Raw genomic sequence first — 20,298 nt, 5'->3', positions numbered from 1 at the left:
ATGATGATGATGATGATGAGCTTGAGGGTTTCTGACCTCATATAAAGATATGCTGCCTATGCATGTGTATGTGCATGTGCATCCATGTGTAACTGGCAAAAGTCTGTCAGTCTGACATCCTGTTTTTCCAAACAGAAAAGTTAATAGACATAATAGCAGTTCTTGCAATTCAGAATGGAGGCATTAACACTGGTAACCTGAATCCTTTGTTACTGTAGTGTTGTCAGTATTCCTTAGACTGTATCACGAGCCTTGGGAATAAACATGTAAGCCCCCTACCTCATCTGTCCCAAGAGGCACCATTTAACATGAGGCTTATCAGTCTGAATATCCATTAGAGTCAGCACTGACACTAGTGTTGATTGAGGCAAAAAACTTAAGCTCCAGACCACCAGGTTCACTGTCTGGATTCAAAACTTCTGATAATACAGTTATTGGCTCAAGTCCGATGTTTCCCTTTAAAGTTATTGGGAATTGAGCTGTTAATAGACACCCACTCCCTCCCCCTTTCCCAGAACATTAGAAATGTTATTCAGGCCCTATGTACCTCTTAGACTCTGAAGATGTGACCAGAGGGTTCCAGACTTGAGGTAGCACTAGTAGTATTCCTCATAGTTCTTGGGATTGAGGCAGTAGAGGATTCCCCCACCGAAGGAAAAGATGGTGCCTCCCCAGGCCAGGCCGTAGCCCCAGTTAAATTCATGGTAGATCCTCAAGTTGATACTCTCGATGAACTTGACAGGGTAGAGGACCAAACTGCAGGCCTGGAGTACAACTGGATGCGATATACAGATTTGAGCAACATTCTACGCATGCATGTAAAGCTGAAAATAAACTGGAATTAAAGAAAAAAAGGTTATGTCTCAAACTGCACAAATTGACAAATAAATGGATAAAAGTTATATTTAAAAACAAAGAAATTATTCACGTGGATATAGCAATTCAATCTCCAAAAGTTGAATCTGTTCATCTGGACGTAGCGTTTTGTGGGAGAAACGTTTTGTCACTCATCCAAGTGACTTCTTCAGTCTCAGCTGACTGCAGGTTTCCCCAAACCTTATAAACAGTACATTTGCATAATGACTGAAACCAGCCCACTGAAGGAACAATGGGCTGTCACCATCTTACAATGCTGTGATTGCAGCCATTCCCCAACTCTCTGTGAATGGGACTCATGGCCATTGATCAGTGTTCTTTGATCAGTGGGTTTTGGTCAGTGATTGTTGATCAATGGTCATGGTAATTTGCATAATTATGATTAAGGAACTGACCTCACAGCCCATTGTTCCTTCAGTGGGCTGGTTTCAGTCATCATGCAAATGTACTGTTTATAAGGTTTGGGGAAACCTGCAGTCAGCTGAGACTGAAGAAGTCACTTGGATGAGTGACGAAACGTTTCTCCCACAAAACGCTACGTCCAGATGAACAGATTCAACTTTTGGAGATTTACTTTCCTGGATGATTGAGAATGCATCAAGACATAGCAATTCAATCTTCGTAGCAGATTGTTTTGAACACAAAACATTGTCTTATGGATCATTATCATCAGTTAGTAAGTGCTGCTATCACCCAGAGTCAGTCTAAATTTACCATATCCAATAAAGCCATGCAAAATTTTATCTTTACAATATAAAAATGATCTGAGTTACAGGTCTTTGATGTGCATTGGCGTTGGTTAAAATTTGCCAGTATTTCAGTTTTCTTTTTTATTTATTTACTTATTATTTTAGCATCCCTCCCTGAGAGCCACTTTATTGTGGTGGAGGGTTTGTGTGTTGTCTGGGGCTTTTGCCCTTAGAGTCACCCAAGGCAAACTGGTCCTGGATGAGGGGCAGGACGAATAGTGATTGAGATGACCCCTATGAAAGAAAAAAAAAGTCAATGGAGCAGATTATCCTGCCTGGGATCGGGTTACTCCCTCTTGTGTTATGGCTGTTTTCTGTTGTCTTATGAAAACACTAATTGTACACATCCATGATGTTTTGAGTTGGGTATTTACCCTTTAAATTTGACTCTCATCTGGAGAACTTTATGGCACCAGCTAATCTTTTCATGCCCACGATGACCAGTTGGGAAAACCCTGTTTTCGTGACATCATGATTTTGAAGAGTGGGCTGCTTAGAATCTCATCAAAAGTTTCAATTTAAACTTGCTATACTTTAAACCATACTTTTCTATATGTTGTACACATAGACGGTGGTCACTCACAGGATTTTAATTTTTTGAGTAAACAGAATATCAAATTTAATATTTGGCCAGTGACTATATTTAACCATTAATTTTGACCTAGAAGATGAGTCTGGTGTCAAAAAGGTAAAAAAAAGAAAAAAGAAATCTTTCACGTGTTGTAAATTGTATCAACTACTAGGGATGGGCCGATCCGATATTATGTATCGGTATCGGTCTGATACTGACCTAAATTACAGGATCGGATATCACAGAGAAATAAAAAATGCAATCCGATCCATTAAATATCACAAAAGCACCTCACAAAACTTGCGACATGGCGTAACCCAGCTCATAACCTTAGCACGTCAGGGCAGCATGCGTAACGTGATAGAGCAGCTGTGGCGTGCGAGACCTCTCGGCGGCCTGGTTGAGCATTTGGAGCCTCGCTACCAAACCAGCATTTCATCTCTGAGAAAGTTATCCCAGAGAGAAGTAAAGCAAGTGTGTAAGTTCATCTCTGAATGTTTGTAAAGCATTTCCACATTAAGCTTAACAACCGAACAACCGATTTTGAAACCTTCTCCATTGAATAATCAGAACACTGATCAAGTTGGAGTTGGTGTAAAATTGATTTATTTGCAGGTTTTTCCCAAAAACTTGAAAAAATAAACTGATTTAAAAAGCAGAAAATCGGTCATTCTAAATTTTCTTGTATTTAGTCGATATTTAGACTTGATTTTTTTTTTAATGTATGATTGAATCAAACAGTCCAGGCTACATATTTCAAAAATATGCAAATACGAATAAAAGTGGTATAAAATAAACAAGTCTTAAAGAGGTGTTAGTTGTGATCCATTATTCACTGAGAGTCCCTTTATAGTTCACCCAAAACATTCAGCCTCTGTACTGGGCTCATTTAAAACTGCTGTCTGCATCCAATCATGGAAAAACCAGTACGGATAACAAGTAGCCACAGATGACTGATCTCTGTTTTCCAGGTTCTAAAATTATACATCATATAATGATTTTTGATGGTTATTTAATTGAAGCATGGATTGGTTTAAATTACCAAAACAGTTGTGTTCGAATCCATTGTGAAGAAATGATAAAAATGCAGTCTTGCAAAAAACCCTAATTTGCACAAGGTTTAGTGGTACTAGAGGTGCTGCAGCTCATCACAGCACCCCCTGCCAAATACAAAAAATAGACAGATAAATCTGTTTAAACACTATTCCTTATGTTATTTGTCTCCAAAATGTGTGATTTAGAATGTTGTTAAATAATCAAAAATACTATATCCCCCTTCGAAAGCATCATGTAGAAGTGATGCATTTTGACTCTCACCAGCTAAATGGTGAGATTTGCTAGATGCTAGAGCTAGATGGTGAGACAGACATTTTGAACACCTTGGACATCAGTGCCTCTCATGACAAAATGTAAGACCTAAACTTCTGACCGCCAAGTTACATATGAAGTAATAGGAGCTGCACCCTGACGAAGGTAAAGCTGCCCCCACGAAGATTATCATTATAATTAGTCAGTAATTTCAATGTCCTGCCTTTGTTGCAAAAGAGTACTTGTTCAAGTTCAATTTTGGCTGTATATCAAGACGAACAGGTTTGTAGAGTTGTGCGACGAGACACAACGCTACAACACACACATCCATAAGGATGTCATATTCCAGTGATTTCATGAGCACTCATTTTTCATTAGTGCTTTGACTGCATTCATAATTATAACACACTTTCAGCTCAGGGAAAGTTGCACAGACTCTACAAATCTCTGAACCATCTCTGTAAGAACAATTTACACTTTAGTGCTCTCTCTCATTTCTGTAGTACCCACAGTAAGATCTTAAAAAAAATGTCTGACAAGTAGCACATCTAGCTTTGCAAAATGAAGCATTTCATGCCCCCAAATTAAAATTATCCAATTATTCCTGGAGGTAAGAATAAGGGAAAAGTGGAAACGCGCTGGCCTTTGAAATGAAATTGGCAGGAATCATAAAAATGTCTAAATTGGCTAATTAAGTAATCTTATTGTGTGTGCGTATGTGTGAGTGTGTGTGTGTGCGTGTGTGTATATTTTAGGGCATAAGGAGTTTGTGGTCTTAAACTCAGGCTTTTGACTAATGTTTGGACAACATCAGTATTCTTGTGTATACTGACCTGCAACAAAGAGCATGAAGGCAACAGGCGCGTAGAACCGCCATCTTGTGCCAATGCACACAGAAAATAGAGCAACCAAGAATGACATCAGCACCAGGGCTCCACCCCCTAGTAACAGGGCCAGCGTAGCAACCTGCCAGTCTGTAAGGGTAAGGCGAACAAGAAAAGAAGGAGAGAGCGTAAGATGAAAGTAAGTAAAAGAACAGAAAATGCATTCACTGTGAGAGAGTAAAACCATGACCATGCTATTTATATTGGAAAAAAAAACAATCACAAGTAAATAACTAATGTAAAACTAACACAAAAGCAGTGAGTACAGTATACTGAGAAGGAGGTAAGCATAAGAGAAAATGGAACTACGACAAAGAGGAAAGGACTAGGAGTTGAAAGAAAGGATACTGGGGAAGGACTTTTTATATTATTATACTAATATAATACTATTTTACTTAGAAGGTGTCCAAGAATTTAACCAATGAAAGAATGAGACTAATAGAAAAGAATAACAGAGAGCTGGAAGACAAGATGGAACTGGAAAGCGGATATAGGAAGAAGGAAACAAAGCAGAAATTAGTATAACATTACAAGGACAGAGGGCAAAATGAAAAAAGTTGGCAGCAGGATGGGGAAAGAGGATAGTGAAAGGAAAAGTGGAGGTGGAATGGGGGGACAGGAGATGAGTACAGTGCAAAGGATCTGGGGAAAGAGAGGTGGTGAACAATATGAAGACAGAGAGCGCACTTAGTATGTCTAGGCCAACAAAAAGCCCGGTCTAAAAAGCTTTGCTGGCAGGTTATCAAAAATCTGCCCGTATTTATATACTGTGGCTTGAACCACACTGAAATAATTCACGCACATGCACACTAAATATCATTATTATAAACAACACATTATCTTAAACTGATGATTATATTTCTTCCTGCTCCATTTCAGACTTAATGATTGTCATTTCATGTAATTTAGATTCTCTTTATATTATTTCTTTTTCTTTTTGCCAGACATTGTGGGAGGCATATTTAAACTGGCCTTCATTAAGGCAGCACAAACTATGAATAAGTAAGTAAAACATCTGCAAAATAAAGGTAAGCATTTTCATTTGGTTCTAAGTTAACCACACTAAGTAAACTACCAGTTTAAAAAAAATACGGTCTGGTTGTAACCAGTAACCTTGTGCAAAAATAAACCTGAAACATAGATTTTATAATGTTTTCAGATTTTTACCAGCTTTAAAAATGGTTATTAGACTGGGGGTCTTCCCCAATAGAGCTAGATTTACTAAACAGGGCAAAAATAGCAAGGGAGTACAACACCCAAAATAGTGCTATTAAGACTCAAGATATGCCTCATTATTTTCATAATGGGGTTCAAAGTCAACATTCAAAGTCAATTTCTGCAACAGAAGCTGTTGCCACCATATCATTCTCTTACCTTTATTTTACACGTTGAGAAAGGAACTACCAAAAATGTATATGCAAGAGGGTCAGTAACAAATGCAATGGTGTAATGCAGAGCTTCTCAACATTTTATTGACTTAGCCATCAAATGACTAAAGGGAGCACAGAAAAAAAAAGATAGGTGTTTGTAATGTTTCTTTTTAAAATATAGTGTTATAATGCTAAATGTCATTTCTGCAGTGGTTTATGTTTTTTGTTTTTGTTTTTTAAACCAGTAATAAGGTAGCTATGACATTTAATGTTTAGTTTAGAGAGTGAGGGAGGAAATAAAACATGAGAAAAAGGAGAAAGTGGGAGGAAAACAAAATAGAATGGGACAATGTGAAAACACAAAAAAGAGTGAGGGCTGATGGATCTTGGTGACAACTGTAGTTCAGTTTCAAGCAAAAAATAAATGTAATATTTATTTTCAGCTTGCAGTCTCATTTTCTGAACACTTACTCGCAGAGCATGTAACACAAGTTTATTATTTCTGTTCTGATAGGATTGTACCGTCTACAATTGTAAAAGTTTGATTAAAGAAACGGACTTTCAACACCAAAGAGTAAATACGACTGATACAAGGTTATCAGTTTTTTTTTATGTTTAAATATCATAGCTTTTATATAATTCAGAATTTTTTTTATAGATGTTTTTATATAGTTCTTGATTAAACAGACTGATTTTAGCACACTTACAGTGCATAATTACATAAATTGTAAATGTACAAATTGTTTTCCATATGTATATAATTTAATGTCCTAAAAATTTGAATGGACAATTCGCATGTTTTTTTAAAATCATAAATACGGGCCACTTTCGGCCCAACCAGTATTACATATACATATGTCTCTAAAAGAAAGCAACAAACATAAAATGTAAAAAATGAAAGAAAGCACATTTAATGAAATTAAGACTAGGCTATTGTTAGCAGTTTGTTAAAAAGTTTGAGTAACTCTAGCCTATCTTCAGACCAATCAATTTAACAATTAATAATTCGGTTGCTCTCCCTCGCAAAATTTTTTTTTCATCTAAGTTTTTGAAATTATGTGGAAAAATGCATATATAAAAATAGATATAAAGATATAAGCATGTTATATGTGTGCCAGCTGGTTAACCAGTGGGCCACTCTGAGAGCAACTTTGTACCTGTTAGCATTAACGGAGGTGAAATTTGAGCGCATTGGGATGGACCTCATTGGGCCAGTTCATTGGAGTGCATGGGGATATAACTTCGCCCAGTATGCCAGATTACCAGTCCAGCCCTGAATACATTTTCCTGGTGGACCAAGGCACTTTTGGGTTAATGAGTCGCCTGCGCACCAGCTGTACAAGCACTGACAGCAGGCCATTCATTCATTTTCATTACTGACACTGAATTGCCCAGTCAGATCTCTTAATTCAATTGGTCCCTCCCCTACCTTTGATGAGTGCTCATGCACCTTGTAAAAAATGTTTAGTGTGGAAGAAGTGGCAAGAAGCTGGAGAGCTGAGAGAAAACATGCTAGCTGAGAGAAAACAAGGTGCCTGCTGCTCCGTGAACAGTAGTACCAGCAACAACTAGTAACCATACCTCATTGTCACAGTAGCCTGCTGCTGCTAGCATTAGATGTGGAGAAATGAAGAAGAGACGGAGGAAGATGAAATTCACATGGTAAGATAATAGTACATAATTGGGAATAAATGTCTACTTTGGCCATGAGCTACTGCTAATACCTAAAGTGTAGCTCTTAATTATTGTCCCATACTGCAGTGCAAATAAAAACTAACTGAACAACAACTGTACTGACATAATTAAAACCTGTTTCAATATCAATAGTCAAACAAATGAATATATACATAATATGTGTATGCATGATAGCGATAACGGTGGGACGCTTGAACCAAAAATGACGGGGCTGATTTTTTGTCCCAGTCCAGCCCTGTTTGTATTTGTTCTTGTACATCAGCGTCCATCACCAGCAGACTGATGAGATGGTGAAGCCTGAGTAAAACAGAAATTATGTTCTGGATCTGAGAGCAGAGCTACACACATTGGGTAGGTTATCACGTGAAAATCTTCTCCAGGTCCAGAAAAGTCAGCAGCAACTATACAAAAGAGGGGATAAACTCAGACCACTTTCACAGGGAGATAAAGTGCCTTGTGAACCTTCGTGGTTACATGGCGAGGGGAGGATGTTGACTATGAAGGGGTGGAGCCACACAAGTATTTCACCTCAACCTCCTTAAAACATGGAGAGAGGTGGAATCCGTTCCTCTGGTGAGCTTAGCTAAGGATTAAGATGACCTGGGGGCTGAAGTGCCAAATTCAACTATTTCATCCTTTCTTCTTTGTGATGACCATCTAGGGCCAGTAGGCTAGGCTGGACGGCACTCCAATGTAAAGTCGGTTGATGGGGGTATGTGGTGGGGTGTGGTCGGTGGCTCAGCTAAAGGGGAGGGGTGGTGCAACGGGATCAGGGGCAGTGCCAGGGGAGGCTGGCCAGCGCAGTTGCCACTGATTGTTGAATCATGCCTCTACTATTTCATCACCGTGCTGGGAAAGAGAGGAGAGTTGCACGGGAGCAATTGCAGTGAGCTGGGCAGATGAGAGAAAGAGTGGCTGCAACAGTTAGAAATAAGCACTATAAAGATTCACAGTTAATCACTGCTATGACCACTGTGTGTGTTGTGCTGGGTCAAACAGTAGCCAGACGTGTTACACCCCTCTTCAATAACTTGGTGCTACCTGGAAGATTTAAAAGGTATTTAGGAAGGACTCTTCTGGCCTGAACACCCTTTGGAGAAAACACAGGTAAGAAACACAATCAGTAAAAATTTTCACTCATTAAGGTATAAATTATTTTTCCCGTCAATTAAGGATAAACATCACACAAATGTTAAAATAATATTTTCTGTTGGCTTAAACAAACTTGCCATACTAATAAGGATTTCTGTTGCTAGATAGACCTTCACCACCTTCACCAAAAACTAAAGAGCAAACTTGAAATCCTCAGGAAACGGGGTGAAAGGCAGAGAGACGCAGACCAACGAATAGGACACCAAGAAACACAGAGTAACGGAGACGAGCCGACAACGAACACAGACCGACACCCACTAAATATACACACACAAGGTAACCGGGTAATCACACACAGGAGGGAAGAACAGCTGATCCTAATACACATGATGACAGGAGGACACAAGCTGAACACAATGACAACAGACAGAGACCTTCAGAATAAAACAGGAAATTTTCCTTGTTCGGATTAAACAAATGCAAATAAATTGAAATAAAGTTTTCCAACGAGGCATGCAACCTGTATGTCTCGCAATACTGAACGTTACAAAAGCACAAGTTTAACTAAGCACATTAGTAAGGTTTAACAGATTTTTCACACACACACACACACACACACAAGCACGGACCCAGAGACACAAGCACGGGCCCAGACACAGGCGTTCGCACGAGCGCGCACAGAGACACAGGCGCGGGGGCTTCTGATGATGGTCTTGATCACATGGGAAACTTTTCCAATTTGCAGTGAGCTTCCCCTACATTTTCCTGCAACAGTGACAACACTGGCAGTGCACAGTTTCCTGTGCTCTCACACTCTCTCTCTCAGACAGTGAGGGAGTTCCGCTGAAGAGCTTATGACTATATTCCAGGTTGTGAAATTATCTTGAGGGGTCACTTAGTGCATTGCACAAAGACACAAGGATATCCTGACCAAACAGAACTATGACACACTGGGAGGATTAACAGACACTGTGACAAAGACTAAGGTAACACAGCACTATTTATACACAAGAGGGTAAACAGATGGTAATGAGACAAAACACTCTGTTTGGTATGTGCTGGAAGAAACTTGGTTGACAAAAGCCCCACAGCAGAACCATGAGACCACTGAAAAGATTCACTACAAAGACCCTGGTACCAAACACTCCCAGAGGTCTTTTATCCAGGTTACAGAACTATGAGTGGGTGAGGTGGACCTACACATACATTGGCAGGTGGTTTTGATGCTGTACTTGTTTTTCTTTTTGAGTAGGGCAGGCAGATTTAATCATACTATTCAACTCAGCTAACTTTGTGAAATGTCGACATCCAACTCAGTGAATATGCTGCAAATCTGCCCATTGTAGCTACATATTCAAGAACAAAGGAGGCGAAGAAAGCATTTTCCCAATGATGAGTTCAGATTTACTTCAATATGAAAAGAAATGAAAACATCATTGTAAATGGCGAGCAGAGAAGAGAAACTGCAAGGGAAAGCAAGAGCAACTGACACATAAAGGGTGTGATGTATATTTAAGATCAATATTTGTGGTGGAAAGATACTCATACGACATAGAACCTTTGCAATGAGATATCTAATTAAGGAGAACTGGTCAGGTCTCTGAGAGTGAATAGGTGTGTGTGTGAAGAAAAGATGAGACACTCACACAAACATTAAGTGAATGTGCGTGTTCCCAGGTCCAGGGAGAGATGGAATGGAGATGCAACTACAGAGAAATCAGAGTGTGACATGAAATATTCAACTGGGCTTCAGAGGAGAATGTCCAGAAATAGGTCATCTCAACATGGTAGCTTCTGATTGGCCCAACACACACACACACACACACACACACACACACACACACACACGCACTAATTTAAACGCTGACATACAGATTTTTTGTCACACAATCCATCACACACACACACTCATGATCTCATCCCACCCACAGAGAGAGCAGCGTAGACTTCTGGATTGGTTCCAGGTAGATGTATGTATGTGACAGAAGATTTTAAAGATTTTTTAATACCCCAGTAAGCTCCTGCTTTCACACTGGTTGTAAATACAGCCACTTTCACTTTAGTTAAAACAATGCGTGTGAACTCTGGAAACAAATCCAACATTGATGATCAACCAATACTCTCCTGCCAAGAAGTGCAAAACCTCTCCTGGACCTGAGAACAAGGACGCGTTCCCAACAACTATAGAATGGGGATAAAAATTAAAAGAGTGAGATAGGATGAAGTCATTAGCTGTGAGCCAGCACTTTCCCCCTCCACTACACCTTCCTTTTTTGTATATTGTTGACAAGTTAATTAATTTAGAACTGACAAGTGGCAACATCAATAAGTGCAGGTGACAGCTGTGGCACTTTCGAAATCACACAAATTAATTACCTAAAAAACAGACAAAGAAAACAAATGCTTACAGTAAAGAATAAAAAGCTAGTGGGTGTTTTGCATTTTAATAGGATGTTATTTTCAGATTATCAAAATAGTTGTCGAGTAAGTTTGAGATCATTAATCTTTATTGTTTTAAGTCTAATGTAATTTTATACAGCTCCCTGACTTGTTGGTGCCAGCCATCGTGTGTGCTGAACAACATCTTAGTTATCACGTTTAAGCTATCGCATTTATAAACGCATTGTGTGTGAAGTAAGCTCTAACTGTACAAGAGACATCCACTTTACCGCCACAATAATTCATCTGGAGATCCCAGAGGAGACAGAGACTGACGAGGTGTGTCAGGGTGACGCTGTCTTATGGCAGTGGGCAGTCAGAGTATTAGCCAGGATGATAACTTTCTCTGGCTATTAGAGTCGACAGGCTCTGGGTATTCACCACAACTCCTTCATTATGATCAGCTTCAACATCAGTTTTCGCTGTTATTACGAACAACTCTTTGTTATACAAAGCTCCTGTTAGTGCACATTAGAAAAGATAACCACGCTCTAACATCTTACCTGAAGCAGGTGATTTTATTTATTTATTTTTTCATAAACCCAAACAACATCGATATCCCCTTCCTTTCATTACCTGAACCCAGCGTGCTGCTGCACTGCCAGTTCTCGCTACTCGTTGGCTTCCAGCAGGACTCCCACAAGGACAGGTAGTACTGGTCGTCGGCAGTCACCCAAGCCGGGCTCATCACGGCTCCTATGTCCAAGCAAAGCGCCAGGAAGACGCACACCAGCCCGACAAGCTTCAGCGGTGTCAGTGGGGAGCTCCGCGCTGACCCCTCCGTCTCGGGTACAGCAGACGCCATGGCGGGGCTGGAGAGGCGAAGAGGGCTCGAAACAAGGGGAGGGTGTGTGTGTGTGTCCTGTGAATGTTTTTGATGTATCTGTCCCTCACGCTGTTTGGAGGTCGTATGCGAAAGTCGGTCGGGCAAGTCCCGGGAGAGTGTTGTTACTGCGGCCAGACACTGCGCCTGTGGGCACCGCCGGCGCCGAGTACCGGCGATCTCTACCACTTATAGCGCTGACGTCAAGGCTTGGGGGAATCAGCAGGTAATACAGGGTCCTAGGGAGAGAGAGAGAGAGAGGGAGAGAGAGAGAGAGAGAGAGAGAGAGAGACCTCTATTAATTACGGTATAGACATACTGTGGGAACGAGGAGCCTGGTTAGGCTCAAGAAATCTTACACTAAATCTTTAGATATAAAAACAAAAGCACAAAAAAGACAGGCTAGCCAATTTCAGCTGTCAAATGCCCAGCAAACAAGCTAATAATTGTTAACGTTTCATTGACTGACAGTCATTTTATTTGACCCAACTTAATTTGGCCACTCGGGGGCAGCAGATACAAAAACACAACCCTGACATATAATCACCTGGTCAGTATGTTCACCCTCTGTTCAGTTTTCAACCTTTACTTAAATAAAACAAACATTCAGACTACACTTCTAAAACAAGTTAATTACAATGACTTGTTTTAAAAATACAGTCTACAGCAAAATAAACATACACACGCACACACACAAAACAGGTTATTTGACAGTCCATCTTGATAACTAGTTAGATTTACGAAAATATACTCTTGTCTGTTTAGTTACTTCAGTAAACAGCTTTTGTTTTAAGCCTGTTCTTTTTTAGCTAAAGTCAGCATCCCATTTTATGACACAATTTATGGATGTATGGATGGACACAATACTCTAAACTAGTATTTACTGATAAAACCAAAGCTCAGCCATCTCATCATAAATATATGAATAAATATTGTAAATACTGCCATATTTTGCCAAATCTGAGACTTGAATACAATCATCTACAGACTAATATGCAATGTCATAGTGGCCATTTTTAATACAGTCTATGACTATGGCTCAGGTCTGGCTTTGACACCGGAAATTAACGAGTTATAAAGACCTAAAGATCAGTTGGCTCAGGTTACATCTCTGTCATTTATCTATGAAACCTTTATAATATTGAGAATTGTAAACAGTTTGTCAAAGCAACACCACTTCAAGTTTACATTAGTACACTGAACTATGCAACATAACCAATTTTGTACTAATTCTATTTACTGATACGATTTTAATGATTTGTGAAACCTCTTTTCATTTTGCTCCTTAATTCAAAAGTGAAATAAAGTCAGACGAGTCAAGAGTAGTGTAATCTTAAAAAAGGCAAAATAAAGACAATCCCTATGGACTGGGCAAAAACAACCACTGGAAACAACATCTGTTATCTGACCTCATTAGCTCTTTATTCCCACATGGCCTTAGAGAAATTAAATTTTGGTATTGGTTATTACATTATGGACTTCTTTTACAGTGGAAGAAAAAGTAAAGAGCAGAAGGGAAAGGGTGAACAAAATGCTCAGTAGTGAGCAGGAGAATGTGGGAGGCACATCAAGGAATATTATTGTTTCTTTTGCATACTAATGAGCCAGAAAAACATGAGGAGGGAGGGCAAGAAAGCAGAGGTGAGCAGGTTCAGGAAGGCAGAGCCACCCATATGTTTATTTAACTGGAAAGAAAGGAGGGACAGAGAGATGGATGGAAGGGAAGAATGGCCTCGTTTACTCTTCATCAGGATAATAATGAGGCATAATGAAGGAAGAGACAGAAGAAGACTGGGTAGCAAAGCACAGAAGAGAAAAGAGGGAGGCCATCAGACAGAGGTGAAGGAGAAGGAGGGATGCAAAGGCTAGAGGAATGATGAAACATTTTTCCAACATTGACACACCTTACTTAATGACTGCGCTTACTGTTGAACCTGGAACCCATCCTAGCTACCATAGAGTGAGAGGCGAGGCCCACATCTCACCCTATGGTGAGAATGAAACAGATTTTGTTATACTCACAAATGAGGACTCATACAGGCAATAATATGCAATCCTAGCCAATGTGTGTAAGTTGCATTTACCTAATCATACAGCATAAGTCAAAGAGTCATAGTCATAAACTTTGACTAAGCACTTGTTATCTAAAATTCACATGCACATCCACACAGATGCATCAGGGAAAACTCGGGGCTCTTGCCCAAGGATACTTCCACACATGGAGGAGTCAGGGATCAGTCCACTGATGTTCTGAGTGGCAGACAACTTGTTCTACTAGATACTGGCCCCTGCTATATAGTTGCTATTTTTTAGAGGTGGGTCTCTTCTATTGATGACAGATTTTCACAGTTGGAGCTTATTGAGTGCACAACCTGAAGGCTGAGAGACCGGTGTGTGGTGTGGATCCAAAGGCAGACAGTAGTTTTCACAAGAATACAAGGCTTTATTGACTCAGGAATCAGGAAGGGAGTGAGTATTAAACTTGAAGTGAGCTGAGTCTTTACTAGAGATAACGCTTACTGAGAAAGCGGGGGGTAGTGCTCTCTGAGGGGAGTGTCAAGGCGTGAGGTGAAGTAAGCAAACCAAGATGTCTGACCTTTTGTTTTAAGTGATCTGAAGGTAAGCAGTGAGCAGGAAAAAACTAGATGGAGGGAAGTTCACATTGTTACAGTAGCAAACTATACAGGGCAGCAATAAATAAATAAATGCAGCATACCTTAGAACAACAATACTATGCAAAAATAGAGGAATATGTGTGTGTGTGTGTGTGTGTGTGTGTGTGTGTGTGTGTGTGTGTGTGTGTGTGTGTGTGTGTGTGTGTGTGTGTGTATGTATCCATATATACATATATATATAGGATCATGGCGAAACTTGAAACCTGGATCCTCTGTAGCCAGTTACCAAGACTGCGTGAAGTACCCTCAGAAGATCTACTAGATGATGTGAATGCAGCACCACGGACAATACCTACCACCACCATTACTAAGACTAACCAGCTGATCTACACCACGGCAGCAGTGATCAGTAAGATGCTTGGCTACAAGTTAAACAGCCATAAGAACCAGTAACTGTCAAAGTGCCGGATGTCCAAGAAAGGGTCTCCAGTATAAAGAGTTGGACAGCACCAGGCCCCGACATGGTTGACGCCTACTGGCTGAAGAAGCTGACTAAAGCTGACTTCACTCAAATGGACATGCAAGACTATGAGTAATCATGATTACAGGGGGAAACTCTGGATCCCTGTAAAAGATCTCTGGTTATTATATTCAATTCTATTCAATTTAACTTAGATTGCACCAAATCATGATAACAGTCACCTCAAGGCGCTTAATATTGTAAGGTAAAGATCGTTCTTTACCTCATCTCATCTAAGCAAACACTTTGGCAACCTTGGGAAGGAAAAACTATCTTTTAAAAGGAAGAAACTTCTGGCAGAACCAGGCAAAGGGAGGTCAAGGGCAAGGAGACCAAACTTCAGTTCAGTTCAGTTCATTCTTATTTCAAACATGTGCCTTCACAATCATTACAAAATATCGTTCCATTCTTTTGTTTGAAAAGGAGTAGGCAGAAGTATACACTTATTAGTCCCTACCCCCTCAAATTTCACCTCTCATTGATTTAATTTTCTTTTAGCCTTAAATTAAACAAACAACATATGAAGCAAAAGTAAAGCAAAGACAAAACAAACAAACAAACAAATAAACAAAACAAATAAACAAGTTCAGTAGATTTCTGGTGACATGTCCATGGTGATTTTGGGTAATTGGTGATAAAAAGCAAAAGTTTGGGGAATACTGGATTGATGAAAACTTATTGTTGTCAATGCTGGGGTGAAGTTTAAAGTTGATGTGACGTATGCTTAAAGTTGATGTGTTCTGTGTAATGTTAAATTGTGTGTCAGCCAAGAAAAAGAGATTAGATTAGGACAATCGGTTAAGGGATTTAACTCCCTTAACTCGCCTCTGTCAGTGCGCCCCAGGGTGGCTGTGGCTACAATGTAGCTTGCCATCACCAGTGTGTGAATGTGTGTGTGAATGGGTGGATGACTGGTTGTGTAAAGCGCTTTGGGGTCCTTAGGGACTAGTAAAGCGCTATACAAATACAGGCCATTTACCATTTACCATTTATTGATTAGAGGGTTGGACCCTTGCATCAGGTAAATATATTTATAAATTTATATCAGGCTTATAAATTTATTTAAATCAATTTAGGACTGGAGTTGGACTCCTAGGGGTGCAAAAGGTTCAGGGGTTGGTTCCTCCACTTTACTGCGGACGCGCGGCAAAGACCTGCGGCAACAGGAGATCCCGGGTGATTCCCGCTACCACTGAGGACGGTCGTTAATAATCAGTGGTCAAGCACCGCTTGTGTTGCACCGATTGAATGAAGAAGCTGGGCTCGGGCGTGACTATTTCAACGCGGTGTATGCTGTCCTCGCCCTGAGTCTCTTAGTTTCACCAGCTAGACAGTGAGATAACGATGCTCCAATCAGTGGCGGTCGCCTGTTTGGTGCCCTGGGCGAACACTCCCTCTGGTGCCCGCCCCCTCCCCGACAACACACACACACACACACACACACACACACACACACACACACACACACACACACACACACACACACACACACACACACACACACAACATATTAAGGATTGTACATTAACATAAAACTGTTGTCGGAACCATACTGAATTTCACCAGAGAAACACACACACACACACATATGAAGAGAGAGTATGCATAGTATGCAAACGGCTACCGGACAGCCATCATAATTCGTCATACAATGAGAACAGGACAAATCAACAACTGACACTGACTAATTAATATTAAAATCTGTAACATAATGTATTGTTTGGAGTTTAGTCTGTTACTGTTACTATTTTTACCATTTCTTCTTGGAGCAACTGTAACCCACATAATTTCCTGAGGGATTAATAAAGTATTCTGATTCTGATTGTTTCAGGATACATGACCTGCCATTATCCAGTGATACATCTGCTTACCTGTATCTTTTGCTCGTTTCTCCTCCTCTTTTCTCTTTTTTCTAAACTGAGGACCTGATGGCTTTGAACTTTTCTTGTCCATCTTGGTTTTAATTTTGCACTCCAGTATGAACACCCATCCCCCAACCCGAGGATCATAACCTAATAGACCTACACCTTATTTCACAGATTCGCTTTGTCTAGGGTTTATTTCTGGGATTTCGCACAACCCAGGATTCAAGTCATGAATACATAATGGGCTTGGATTTACAACATTATCAATGAAATGTGCTCTATTTGGAAGCAGCATGTCTCCCGGGTTGTGTGTGAGACTTTAAATCATCAAACTGTAAATTCTAAATTTTAAATTGTTATTGATCCCTTTACCCCGAGTCCTAAAGTGTATATTTATTTTCTTACTCTTCTTATATTTATTGTTTGTTTACTTGCACTGCTGTAACTGGAGCCTCGTCGTCTCGTCTCGCTATATACTTATGTATCGGAGATGACAATAAAGTTTACTTTGACTTCAGCAGCAAGCAGGCGCACCGAGGGCTCTCGCGCTCACTTTTCACGTATAGAATTTCGAAAAAAACATCGGTGCAAATTATAAGTCTGTATCATGGTGTCTGGTGTTTTCGTGTTTGTTGGTTTGTTTTTATTTTGTCTTATTTTGCGAGTTGGTTGTTAGATGCTGCTCCAACCAGCCAGAGAATCCCCCGCCGCCCCGCCCTCTCCTCCCTGTGCCGCAAGCAGCGGGCGCACCTCGCAAACGGAGGGCGCCCTTACTCCCAGCAAATGGGCGATAGAAAACCGATCGGTGCCTACGACATTCCCAAAATGCGCATGATGTCGGGGCAGCATGAGTACGAGCAAATTTATTTATTTATTTTTTGCCGATGCCCCTGATGCCGCCCCCCACCACTATGCCGCCCCGGGCAACCGCCCGTGTCGCCCGTATCAAAAACCGCTACCGTACTCGGACACACATATTTCAGGCTTGGCCTTATAGAATTCAGCATTTCCATGCTGGGGAAATAGGTTTTGCAGCTGTTTGAGCTAAGATTTTCAAGTTATTCACAAAATGAAAACCCATAATGTGTTTCAGGCGAGAAACGCACTGTCTCGCGGAAATAAGGCGATTTTCACCAAGTCCATAAAGACAGCTGTAACTTTTGATAGGAGACTCGGACACACATATTTCAGGCTTGGCCTTATAGAATTCAGCATTTCCATGCTGGGGAAATAGGTTTTGCACCTGTTTGAACTAAGATTTTTAAGTTATTCACAAAATGAAAACCCATAATGTGTTTCAGGCGAGAACGCACTGTCTCGCCGAAATAAGGCGATTTTCACCAAGTCCATAAAGACAGCTGTAACTTTTGATAGGAGACTCGGACACACATATTTCAGGCTTGGCCTTATAGAATTCAGCATTTCCATGCTGGGGAAATAGGTTTTGCAGCTGTTTGAGCTAAGATTTTCAAGTTATTCACAAAATGAAAACCCATAATGTGTTTCAGGCGAGAAACGCACTGTCTCGCCGAAATAAAGGCGATTTTCACCTTGTCCATAAAGACAGCTGTAACTTTTGATAGGAGACTCGGACACACATATTTCAGGCTTGGCCTTATACAATTCAGCATTTCCATGCTGGGGAAATAGGTTTTGCAGCTGTTTGAGCTAAGATTTTCAAGTTATTCACAAAATGAAAACCCATAATGTGTTTCATGTGAGAAACGCACTGTCTCGCGGAAATAAGGCGATTTTCACCAAGTCCATAAAGACAGCTGTAACTTTTGATAGGAGACTCGGACACACATATTTCAGGCTTGGCCTTATAGAATTCAGCATTTCCATGCTGGGGAAATAGGTTTTGCAGCTGTTTGAGCTAAGATTTTCAAGTTATTCACAAAATGAAAACCCATAATGTGTTTCAGGTGAGAAACACTGTCTCGCCGAAATAAGGCGATTTTCACCAAGTCCATAAAGACAGCTGTAACTTTTGATAGGAGACTCGGACACACATATTTCAGGCTTGGCCTTATAGAATTCACCATTTCCATGCTGGGGAAATAGGTTTTGCAGCTGTTTGAACTAAGATTTTCAAGTTATTCACAAAATGAAAAACCATAATGTGTTTCAGGCGAGAAACGCACTGTCTCGCCGAAATAAGGCGATTTTCACCAAGTCCATAAAGACAGCTGTAACTTTTGATAGGAGACTCGGACACACATATTTCAGGCTTGGCCTTATAGAATTCAGCATTTCCATGCTGGGAAAATAGGTTTTGCAGCTGTTTGAGCTAAGATTTTCAAGTTATTCACAAAATGAAACCCATAATGTGTTTCAGGCGAGAAACGCACTGTCTCGCCGAAATAAGGCGATTTTCACCTTGTCCATAAAGACAGCTGTAACTTTTGATAGGAGACTGGACATACATATTTCAGGCTTGGCCTTATAGAATTCAGCATTTCCATGCTGGGGAAATAGGTTTTGCAGCTGTTTGAGCTAAGATTTTCAAGTTATTCACAAAATGAAAACCCATAATGTGTTTCAGGTGAGAAACGCACTGTCTCGCCGAAATAAGGCGATTTTCACCAAGTCCATAAAGCCAGCTGTAACTTTTGATAGGAGACTCGGACACACATATTTCAGGCTTGGCCTTATAGAATTCAGCATTTCCATGCTGGGGAAATAGGTTTTGCAGCTGTTTGAGCTAAGATTTTCAAGTTATTCACAAAATGAAAACCCATAATGTGTTTCAGGTGAGAAACGCACTGTCTCGCCGAAATAAGGCGATTTTCACCTTGTCCATAAAGACAGCTGCAACTTTTGATAGGAGACTCGGACACACATATTTCAGGCTTGGCCTTATAGAATTCAGCATTTCCATGCTGGGGAAATAGGTTTTGCAGCTGTTTGAGCTAAGATTTTCAAGTTATTCACAAAATGAAAACCCATAATGTGTTTCAGGCGAGAAACGCACTGTCTCGCCGAAATAAGGCGATTTTCACCAAGTCCATAAAGACAGCTGTAACTTTTGATAGGAGACTCGGACACACATATTTCAGGCTTGGCCTTAAAATTCAGCATTTCCATGCTGTGGAAATAGGTTTTGCAGCTGTTTGAGCTAAGATTTTCAAGTTATTAACAAAATGAAAACCCATAATGTGTTTCAGGCGAGAACTCCATTCAAATGCATGTAATAGCGAGAAACGCACTGTCTCGCCGAAATAAAGGCGATTTTCACCAAGTCCATAAAGACAGCTGTAACTTTTGATAGGAGACTCGGACACATATTTTCAGGCTTGGCCTTATAGAATTCAGCATTTCCATGCTGGGGAAATAGGTTTTGCAGCTGTTTGAGCTAAGATTTTCAAGTTATTCACAAAATGAAAACCCATAATGTGTTTCAGGCGAGAAACGCACTGTCTCGCCGAAATAAGGCGATTTTCACCAAGTCCATAAAGACAGCTGTAACTTTTGATAGGGGACTCGGACAC

The 20,298-nt window shown here is 40.4% G+C and overlaps 1 protein-coding gene across 1 annotated transcript; it reads right to left on the bottom strand.

The window, feature by feature from the left end:
• Positions 1–596: 596 nt before the first annotated feature.
• LOC116313855 (transmembrane protein 47-like) lies at positions 597–11,789 on the bottom strand. Its single transcript, XM_031731670.1, has 3 exons — positions 11,561–11,789; positions 4,338–4,478; positions 597–775 (listed from the first exon to the last, which is right to left on the bottom strand). Exons 1-3 carry the CDS (start codon positions 11,787–11,789, stop codon positions 597–599), a joined length of 549 nt encoding a protein of 182 aa, XP_031587530.1.
• Between the last annotated feature and the right edge of the window lie 8,509 nt (positions 11,790–20,298).

The sequence above is a fragment of the Oreochromis aureus genome, linkage group 23, assembly GCF_013358895.1.
Source record: "Oreochromis aureus strain Israel breed Guangdong linkage group 23, ZZ_aureus, whole genome shotgun sequence".
In the NCBI taxonomy this organism is placed as follows: domain Eukaryota; kingdom Metazoa; phylum Chordata; class Actinopteri; order Cichliformes; family Cichlidae; genus Oreochromis; species Oreochromis aureus.
This window is presented reverse-complemented; position numbering and strand designations above follow the sequence as displayed.